A 9,703-nucleotide genomic window follows, 5' to 3' on the forward strand; every position below is an offset into this window, starting at 1 on the left:
GAGAAATCGAAACCCAGTACCTTAGGGCACGTTCCTCGAATTTCCAAATGCAAAATATTACCTTATTTTGAAAATTTTTGAAAAGAATATTAAGTCATTTGGTCGAACGAGAAATCGAAACCCAGTACCTTAGGACACGTTCCTCGAATTTCCAAACGCAAAATATTACCTTATTTTGAAATATTTTCCTTTTTTGAAATATGAAGTTCATATGTATGATGGAATAATAAACATGGTGAAGTGAATAAAAAAAATATAAATAAAGCGCATAATAGATCAATCATACATTCCATAGCAAATAAATAAATAATAAACTAAAAACATAAGAATGAACATATAAACAAATACATAAATGAACATAAAAAAGAAAATTATATGAAGATTATAACATATGAAAAAATGTATGTACATATGTATATTTAAAAATTATTAAGTAAAATACATATATAAGTATGTATACATATATTTATGAGAAAAAAAGGAATATAGATATACGTACATAAATATGCATATATATATATAATAAAAATTATATATATTAGATAAAATATATGTAATGTATAAACACTTATATAATAATGATAATATAACATAGCACATATATTTAAAATTACTTAATAATTATTAATGAAAATATAATGATAATAATAATAATAATAATAATAATAATAATAATAAAGTTAACAAGAATTGACTAAATAATAATAAAAGATGCTAAAAAAAGCATTAAATCGAAATGAAATAAAACATATAAGACCAATTCAAAATAAAGGAAAAAGAAAAGGATCCAATTGCACCGCGCGTAAAAACGGAAGGACTGAAACAGCAAATAAACCACAGACCCAAAACGCAGCGTTGAAATGAGCCAAGTCGAAACAAAAATGAAATTGCAGGGGCTAAATTAAAAATAAGAGAAAATAACGAAAAAGGCTCAAATTGTAACACGACAAAATCGGGGATCAGCATAAATAACCCAAAAACTAAAAACACGCGGATTCTCCGGGTCGGGTCGGGTCTACGCGCGGATCCCCCTGCCTTAAACGGCGCCGTTTTGAAATTCCTATAAAAGCTAATTCTTTTCTGCTATTTCATTTCTTAAAAAAAAAACATAAGAAAAAACAAAAGGGTCTTCCCCTTTCTCTGCTAGGGTTCCAAACTTGGAACCCCGCCGCCGTCTGCCGCATCTCCATCGCAGCGCCACCAAGGACGGTGGTCGGAGTCGTGCGAGAAAAAGGGGTTTTTAAACCTCATCGTGTGGCATCCTTAAGATCTCAGATCTCTCAACCCGCGGGAAAGAGGGAAACCCGCAACCCCTCTCGGACCCGAATCGAAGACGGAGGAGAAGCCTTCCGACGGCGCAACCACGGTGGTTCTGTAACAGCCTGATTTTGGGGCTAGATGGAACAGTGGTTTCGGGACCACAAATTCGACAAGAAAAAAATTTATTTTAAAATTATGACATGGGTTGCATTATGATAGGTATGTTGCATGAAAATACTGATATGGTAAAATAAGAAAATATAGTGATAAAATGGGTAATTGAGTTATGTCAACATTGGAAAGTATATTTATGACATATTAATCCAAGAAAGGATTAAATTGTAAAAGTGAGAAAAGTTTTGTTGCCCAAGAGTAAATACTCAAAACTTGAGGGGTTAAAGTGTAAATATGAAAAGTTGAAGGACCAATAGTGTAAATATTTTAAGGAAGAATAATCTAGAAACTAAGAAAATGGATGGATTAGGACCAAATTGAAAAAGGTGAAGAAGTTTGAGGGCTAAATCACAATTTTACCAAATTAAGTGATGACTCAAGGACGAATTTTAAAAGATCATAAAGGGCAAAATGGTCAATTAGAAGAGAGAAATCTAGAAGATAATGATGATGTTGGAGATATTTTAGATTAATAAATAAATAAATATTAGTTTATTAATATTTTAATTTGATTTTTTAATGATATTATTTTATTGTTATTAATTTATTTAGTATATATATATATGTGGAAAGAAGGATGAAAAGTATCCATCCATTCTCACCATTTTGCATGCATTAACGTGAGAAGAAGAGGGGAAGAAAGAAAGCTTTGCTTTCTTTACAATTTGGTCCTTTCACCAAAAATCCACCATTTTCACTTAGAAATCAAAAGAATTTCCATATCCATCAAGAGAGAAAGATGGCAAGGAGACTATGGGGAGCTAGAATATCAAGTTAGATTCAAGAAATAGAAGCTGGAGGAGGGAGAAAATCAAGTTAAAGATTGAAATCAATGGCATAAGGTAAGAAGATTTTATATACTTTTGAGTTTGATATTATTGAAAAAGTAGGAAATTAATGTTAAGGTAAAGTTTCATTATATAAGGTTCTATATTCTTGTTATGTTAGTAAAGGAAATAAGAGAAAGTGATGAATATATTGAAGAGAAAGGAAAGGAAAGTGTTATAAATTTAGTTATCAACATTTTACACTAAAATAGTTTTGAAACAGCAGCAGTAGTCTGACTTTGAAAATCTACCAAAAATCATATGAATTGAATTAGAGGATGAAAAAATATGAAATTAAATCTTATTGAGTCTAGTTTCTCATAAAAGAAACGGTGTAAGCAATGGAATTGTAAATTATGAGATATAATAGGTTTTGTGAGATAAGGTCAGAATGATTTCGGGTTCCCTGTACTGACTTTGGAAAATAAAAAAATTGGAGAAAAATAATTAGTGGCTTAAATTTATATGTTTAAATCCTTACTGAGTCTATTTTAATATAAATAAACGGTAACATCATCCGAATCCCGTACGATGAGATAATTAATTTTAGTGAAGAAGGGTCGAAACTGTCAGACAGCAGAACAGGGATGACTTTAAAGAATAAACTGTACTTATTGGCTAAACTAAAATTCTTAAAATTTTATGGTAAGAAGATATGTGAGTCTAGTTTCATAGAAAATTAACGGATCTCAATTTGGAGTTCTGTAGCTCAAGATATAAATAATTTAGTGACTATGACTCAAGTGGACAGCTTTGAATGAATATAAATAAATGTGAAATTATAGATAATGTTACATATAAGCATGTTATATATATTAAGGATGTGGAATGGAGAGGAGGAGGAGGAAAATAAGTGTATGGATATTCTGCTAGCATGGGTTTGCATTATAAATGGTTAATTTGCATGATTTGGGCTCTGGACTGAATTGAATAAAAGTAAAACTTTAGGGGTAATTTTGGAAAAATGTCAAAATGACCAAATTGCATGAAATGAGTTGTTTTATTAAATGAAAAATTAATTTTAGATCAAGATCGGGTAGAAAATCGAGAAAATGGAAAATTACTAAAATGCCATTGTATCTTGGTATTTACGCATATCACTGGTAAGTTTGTATGAACTATATTCGTATAATTTTAATTAAAGTGAATGTTATTTTATGATGAATATTATATGGATATGTGTTTTAATATTGAAATTGAATTATTATTGGTAATATGTACAATTATTAGATGCAGTGAGATGATTATCGGAAGCTTGATTGTGGTTGGTAGGAAATGTTACATTATTTATGTTGTGAAGAATTATAAAAGCATGTTAATAATTTGAAAGTTTAACAATTTATGGAATTTTATAGTTATTAGATGTTTTGAAATGATTATCGGAAGCTTGTTGGAGATATATCACATTATCCTTGGTTCTATCGGTAATTTTGGATGACTTGATTCGGTTATTATGGCGTGTATAAGTTAATTTGGTTAACGTTAGCTCATTAATGTTTTGATTTTGATTGGTTATAAATATGAACGTTAGGTAAAAATGAAATGTCTGAAAATTAATTAGTAAACTCCGGTAATGCCTCGTACCCTATTCCAGTGTCGAATATGGGTAAGAGGTGTTACAGGTTCTCGGTGAGTCCCCTTTCCCTTTTTATTTTCTATTTAATGTACGAAATAAAGAAAATAAAATAAATAAAAAAGAAATGTGAATCTGGTATCCAAGCCTTGAATCTGTTTTTTTGATTGTTTTATTTATATGAAAATGTTACATAAGAAAAGAAAAAGCCCCCCGATTCAGTGATGAAGCCCCCTATTACAATCTGTTTTGAATGGCTTTTTGTAGCCATTTTTTTTACAATCAAAATCCCTATATTCTACTGCTATTGTGTCTTTTCTTTTGTAGGTGGAGCAGGTGAGGGCGTCGGTGGCAAGTGGGCATGGTGACGGGGACGTGTCTGGCGTGCCAGTGAGCTAGGGTGCAAAGGGCTGCGGCGCTAGGGTTTCTTTTCTGAAACCCTAGCTTGACTTTTGGGGAATTGGGCTCCGAATTTGGGCCTCGGGTTTGGGTTAGGCTAGTTGGGTTTATTGTATTGGGTTGTAACTGGAATTGGGTCATTTGGGTTTGGGTGGTTTGGGCTGAGTCTGTTGGGTTATTGGGCTGAGGTTTGTTAGTTTAGGGTTAATTGAGCCCGAGCATAAAAATTGGGCTTGTACAGAGACCATGCATTTTGTGAATTGTCAACAGCAGCAGTAGCGGAAGCAATTGTGCTTTCAATAGAGGCAAGTATCGCGTATTGTATTAAACGAACTTGGTGAAACCATTTTATGTAAGCAAAACTTTCTTGTTCAATATTATTTCTCGGAATTGTTGGAGGAAGGGCTGGTGTAGAACCAATGAGATGGCACTTCTACTAAGTTTTAGAGGAAGTTATGAGGCAAGATTGAATTGGATAATATTTCTACTGTGGTAGTAGCAGCTTCGGTGTTTCAGCCATTAAAAGAAAATGAAATTTGCAGCAAGGTGTATCGTTGTCTCGTTTACAGAAAAAAAAAAGGCTTGTGATACCGTAAAAGATTTTAGAAGAAGATGAAAATTGTACTGCTTTATTGATTGTGAAAAATATTAATATATGTAAGTGATCAACAAATAAGAAAGCCCCTAAATTATTCAAATAGACATAAGTGAAAATGAATGGATAACAAAAATCTAATAATAACCTCCTAAATATTAAGTATTTGGACGTAAGACTTAGTCTTCGGATAAGACTTGGTCTCTCATTAATAGGAGGAAGCAAGGGTGATGGAGGAGGTGAAGTTGGAGGGGAAAAAGGGTGATACTAGTGAGGAGGTAGCACCACGAACGATGTTAGGCACCACATCGTTGGTAGGAATGGCAATGGAATGGAGCTAGCTGGCGTAGATGTCGTTAAATCCACGATCACTCTATTGTTGGCATGCTTTACTATGGATGTATAACCTTAAAAACTACTCCCACCTTCATGGATGTTGGGTGCATTCACCAATGCGCCAAACTAATTTAGTTTTTGCTACTTACATTTAATATTTTTAAACATAAGTAAATATTTAAATAAATTTATTTAAAAATTATTAAACATAAAATATATGAAGATTTCTTATATCAAGTTATAATATTTTTAGCCTTTTAATAGTTATATATGTGCAAAGATAATATAATAATTTCATATAATAGAGTGGAGTGAGATGGAATAAGTAATTATCATATATAATTGCTCTATACCCACTGTTTAAAAGAAAAAATTGACCTCGCTTCCACTTTTCAAAAAAAATTCCGTTCCAAATTTAAAATCTATCTAGCCGCTCATCCCTAATTCTTAGGAGGAAGGGAAAAGGGAGGGAAGACATAAAGGAGAAAAAGGATGAGGAAGAGAATGGCGGTTGGCTAGTTAAAAAAGTTGAAAAGCTGTAAGGATAGGTGAAAAGAACGAAAGAGATAGAGAAAGATACAAGTTGTAAGGATTTATCTTACTATAGTTTTTATCCAATATTTACGTCGTCCATATGATAATGATAAGTTGCTGTTTCAGCAGAGATAAAAATTCATTAACCAACTGTAATAACTATATACATAACTCTAAAATAAATTAAAAAACTCAGCTTCCTACTCTCACCAAAACAGCCTACTAACACAGAAAAACAGTAACTCCCTTTTAACCCCAACTGAACCTGAAAATATCATCAATTAAGGGTGAGTTTGGATGGACGGTGTGTTTACCTGCGGTTAGTGTAAAAACAGTGGTGGCAGTGAGATTAGATACTATAGCTAAACGTACCGTACCGCACCGTCCATCCAAACCCACCCTAAGATTAAATAATAAAAAAAAAGACTTCATAGCCCTTGACACTAACATAAGTTCTTGTCATCATCTGCTTCTCAATCTAATGTAACCTTTACATTTGGCATTATATTCCTATAGATTGTCCATAGATAGATGGGGGTTGATCGTTGTCCTTACATAGATGGAAATGCAGCTTTGTATGTTTTTATATTTTTTCTCCCCCTCAATCAACCAACTTATTTATTAAAAAGATGAGAAATATATAGTTTGGCAACAATGGCAAACAAGATCAAATGTTTTTGGTGACGCCGTTATCTCTTGATTCTGTGGGTCACTTCCCCATCGTCACCGGCAGCTTCCATCCCCAAAGCTTTTCCCAAATTCCAAGCCGCCGCCGCTTCTGCTCCAATCAAGTTTTGATTCTTAATTAATTTGTCAATTTAGTGTAATTTAATTTAAAGACCATAATGTTGATATTTGGATACCTAGATTATTTTAATTAGAGTGTTGTTCCTTGTATTGTGCCAATTGCATGTGTGAATCTTGACCTTTTTATTTTAATGGGCTAGATCTGCATCTCATACGGTGTTGAAACGCCGAAAATTAAGAGAACCATCACTTAAGTAAGCAAGGAATATGAACTAAAGGCTGGTAATTTTGATGTGCATGTTACTTGTATGTTTGTTGTTTGAGGTACATTATTGTTCCCAATCAACACTTCCTCACATGCTTGGCTATTTAAAATAAACATATCGGTATTCAAGATTCGTTCCAAAATCAAATAACATTTCATTCAATTTTAAGAGTTGGAATCCTAACAATACTTTTTTTCACCAAAAAGGAAAAACCAAATACAAGTTCAGTTGTTTGTCACACAAAACCAGACCTAAAATGGTATACAACATTACATATATCACAAAGGAAAATAAAGCTTCCATTACATGTCTTGGTCTTCTATAAATGGATCCGACTTGGTTGCGTTTTTGTCATCCTTGCCTCGCCGTACGGTTCATTGTTATCGATCTTTTTATTGTTTCGGAAAGCGGCGCAGCCGATGACATAAAAGATGACGAGGAGGATAAGCACAACAATGTTGATTACCGAGACTTTCCTCCAGCTCTTCTTGAGGCTGCCAAGCACACCGGCCTTGCAGGAGTCACATTGGTAGCACAGCATCTGTTGGTCATTGCTCCACCGCGAGCAGTCGAGGTTGGTCGCAGCTAGCCCACTACCGGAGTTCCATAGTGTCTCGTTGACATAAACATAGCCACATTCTGTAGGTGGCTTGCAACAACCAGACTGTAGTGAACAATTAACAAGGTTTGCTGTCATTAGTTACTTAAATTCCTGTTAATTGCAGAGTTTGGTATAGCTACTTGAACCTTTTTTATCAATTAATTAAAATTTTTCCATAAATCTAAAAGAAAAGAAAACATCAAAATAGTTGTCAGCATGTGAAGACTTAAAAAGGAAACATAATAGCGGGAATCATTCCATAAATTTTGGCACATCATGTATTCTGCAATTAATGATATAAAAATCCTATTTATGATTTATTAATATATTAAATATAAAATTTCAAAACAAAAAGAAATTGATTCCCAAAAAGCTTTAAGTTTAAAATAATATATTTCTTTTCTTTTCTTTCTTCTAACTCTATTTTTGAGAAGCAGACAAAATAAATTATTTAATAAAAAAAAGTGATGAACCTAAAATAAAGGCAATCAATTTAGGATAAAGCAAAGAACTCGACCAACCCTATTTTGACCTGTAGTTGGACTGTTTTATTATTATTATATAGAGAGGACTTTGAATAAGTAATTTGTAATCAATTTTAACAATAAAATAAAACATATTCAGAAAAAGATGTACCAAAATCTTAATATAATAATTAGTATGTGGCACCCTACGGTGAAAGACAACACAACCATTGCTACTGTGTGAGATTTTGGTATAGTAATTGCGTTTTATAAATTATATAATCAATGATATGAATAAGTGAACCGACATAGCTTTGTGACATTTTTCGAAATACCCAAATTAAAATAAGATTACACCATTTGTGAGAGTGAGATGAAGGGATATGCGACATAATTATTGGGTTTGCCAAATGAGGCCACCGTCCATTGTGGTCCCCCATCATTAATCAAATTTCAAAATTTAACCCCAATTTTAATGATAAATAACGAAATAATTTTTTGAAATTAAAAAATAAACTATAATTCGAGAGGTGAAAACTTGGCAATATACTAGTGGTCGACCGATGAACCGCAATGGACGGGCCTCAGCTCAGCTGTCAAAGCGGCACTGGACATGGCAGTGGCAGTGACAGTGGATCAAATTTTACTGGTTAAAATACACTATTAGTCCCTATACTTCTATAGAAGTTGAGATTTATACTTTATCAATTTAGTATATTTATTTTGACAAACATTTTAAATCAAAATAGTTATTTCTAACATTTTAAGTATAGAAATGATTCTACTTGGGAGAATTTTAGTTTGGTACCATGGTTTTGTTGGTTAACCAAAAATACACCTGAAAATTGATCTACTTTTCGATCAAATCAAATCATAAGTTGCAACTTTATCTTGCAGCTTTTCCCAAAATCATTTTTCTTTAAGAAAAACACGCCTTTTTTGCTAGACGGGTTTTTAATAGTAAGTGAAAACATTGTTTTTTCAATAATATGGAATTTAGATCATAATCATATCACAAACAAAATAGCAAAAGGTGAGTAAAAATGATGATAAAAGCATGTAATAGTAATAGAAGTTGGGAAAAAGGATTGCATACCTCAATAGGGGAAAGCTTCCTCATAGAAAACATGTCATAAGTTTCAGGGACGCCATTAAAGGTTCTGCCCGTCTTGCTACAAACTTTGGAATCCCTGATGCAAGAACTAATCTTAGCCCAATAGCTCTCATCCACCACGCGGTCTTTGAGCCACCCTGAGTAGTCCTGCAAGTAATACTCCAAGTAACCTTTGTTCAACACCGGCCGCCCGGAGCCTTTATCAGTCACCGCATAAGCAAAGATTATGAAGCCGATGAGGGCGGCGATGATGAAGAACATGACGAAGAGGTAAAGCCACATCAGGAAGGTGTTCCTATAACACGCGCCTGCGAAACCTGCTAAGGAAACCACCATGATTGAAGCTCCTATGACTATCAATGGCCACTGTAAGAACTTGAGACAATCTGTGCTGTTGGCTCGGCTGCTTAGCCATATTCCACCACCCAATATTACTATTGACAACAAAAATGTTAAGAAGTTTAGTAACCCTATCAAATGGTTGCTAGTTCTCATTTTTCTGGGGTTTCCTTTTTGCGTTTCTTGTATACTGAAAGAAGGTGCTTACATTACAAGTTAATGCAATGATATTGATATGTTTGTTAGATGCAGGTGTTTTTAATACATGAGGGATGGGGTTGATGGGTATGTTAAGGTCTTTTAAGGACGGTACTCGCTTTGGGTTTTCTACACGTGTCTTTCTTGGTATGGAATCACAAAAACACCCTTAGATTTTTCATGTATTTTATAATATAATACTGTAGAAATTATAGAAAGATTTTTGGCTTGACTTTTGGAGTTATTAACCATGTTTGGTAGTTTGAGTGAAGCTAC

General features: G+C 33.3%; 1 protein-coding gene across 1 annotated transcript; it reads right to left on the minus strand.

Moving 5' to 3' along the window:
- Positions 1-6,841: 6,841 nt before the first annotated feature.
- On the minus strand, positions 6,842-9,472 carry LOC105799313 (tetraspanin-3). The gene is made up of 2 exons (XM_012629799.2): positions 8,873-9,472; positions 6,842-7,375 (listed from the first exon to the last, which is right to left on the minus strand). The coding sequence occupies exons 1-2, from the start codon at positions 9,383-9,385 to the stop codon at positions 7,031-7,033; spliced, it is 858 nt and encodes a 285-aa protein (XP_012485253.1). The 5' UTR covers positions 9,386-9,472; the 3' UTR covers positions 6,842-7,030.
- Between the last annotated feature and the right edge of the window lie 231 nt (positions 9,473-9,703).

Source organism: Gossypium raimondii, chromosome 9 (assembly GCF_025698545.1).
Source record: "Gossypium raimondii isolate GPD5lz chromosome 9, ASM2569854v1, whole genome shotgun sequence".
Lineage (NCBI taxonomy): Eukaryota > Viridiplantae > Streptophyta > Magnoliopsida > Malvales > Malvaceae > Gossypium > Gossypium raimondii.

What these genes read in the sequence shown, in the direction of transcription:
- LOC105799313 (XM_012629799.2), bottom strand. Translation starts at nt 9,385, where the DNA reads ATGAGAACTAGCAACCATTTGATAGGGTTACTAAACTTCTTAACATTT. An exon ending in GGAAGCTTTCCCCTATTGAG is followed by an intron (nt 7,376 to 8,872) that starts GTATGCAATCCT and finishes TGTTCACTACAG; the next exon opens with TCTGGTTGTTGCAAGCCACC.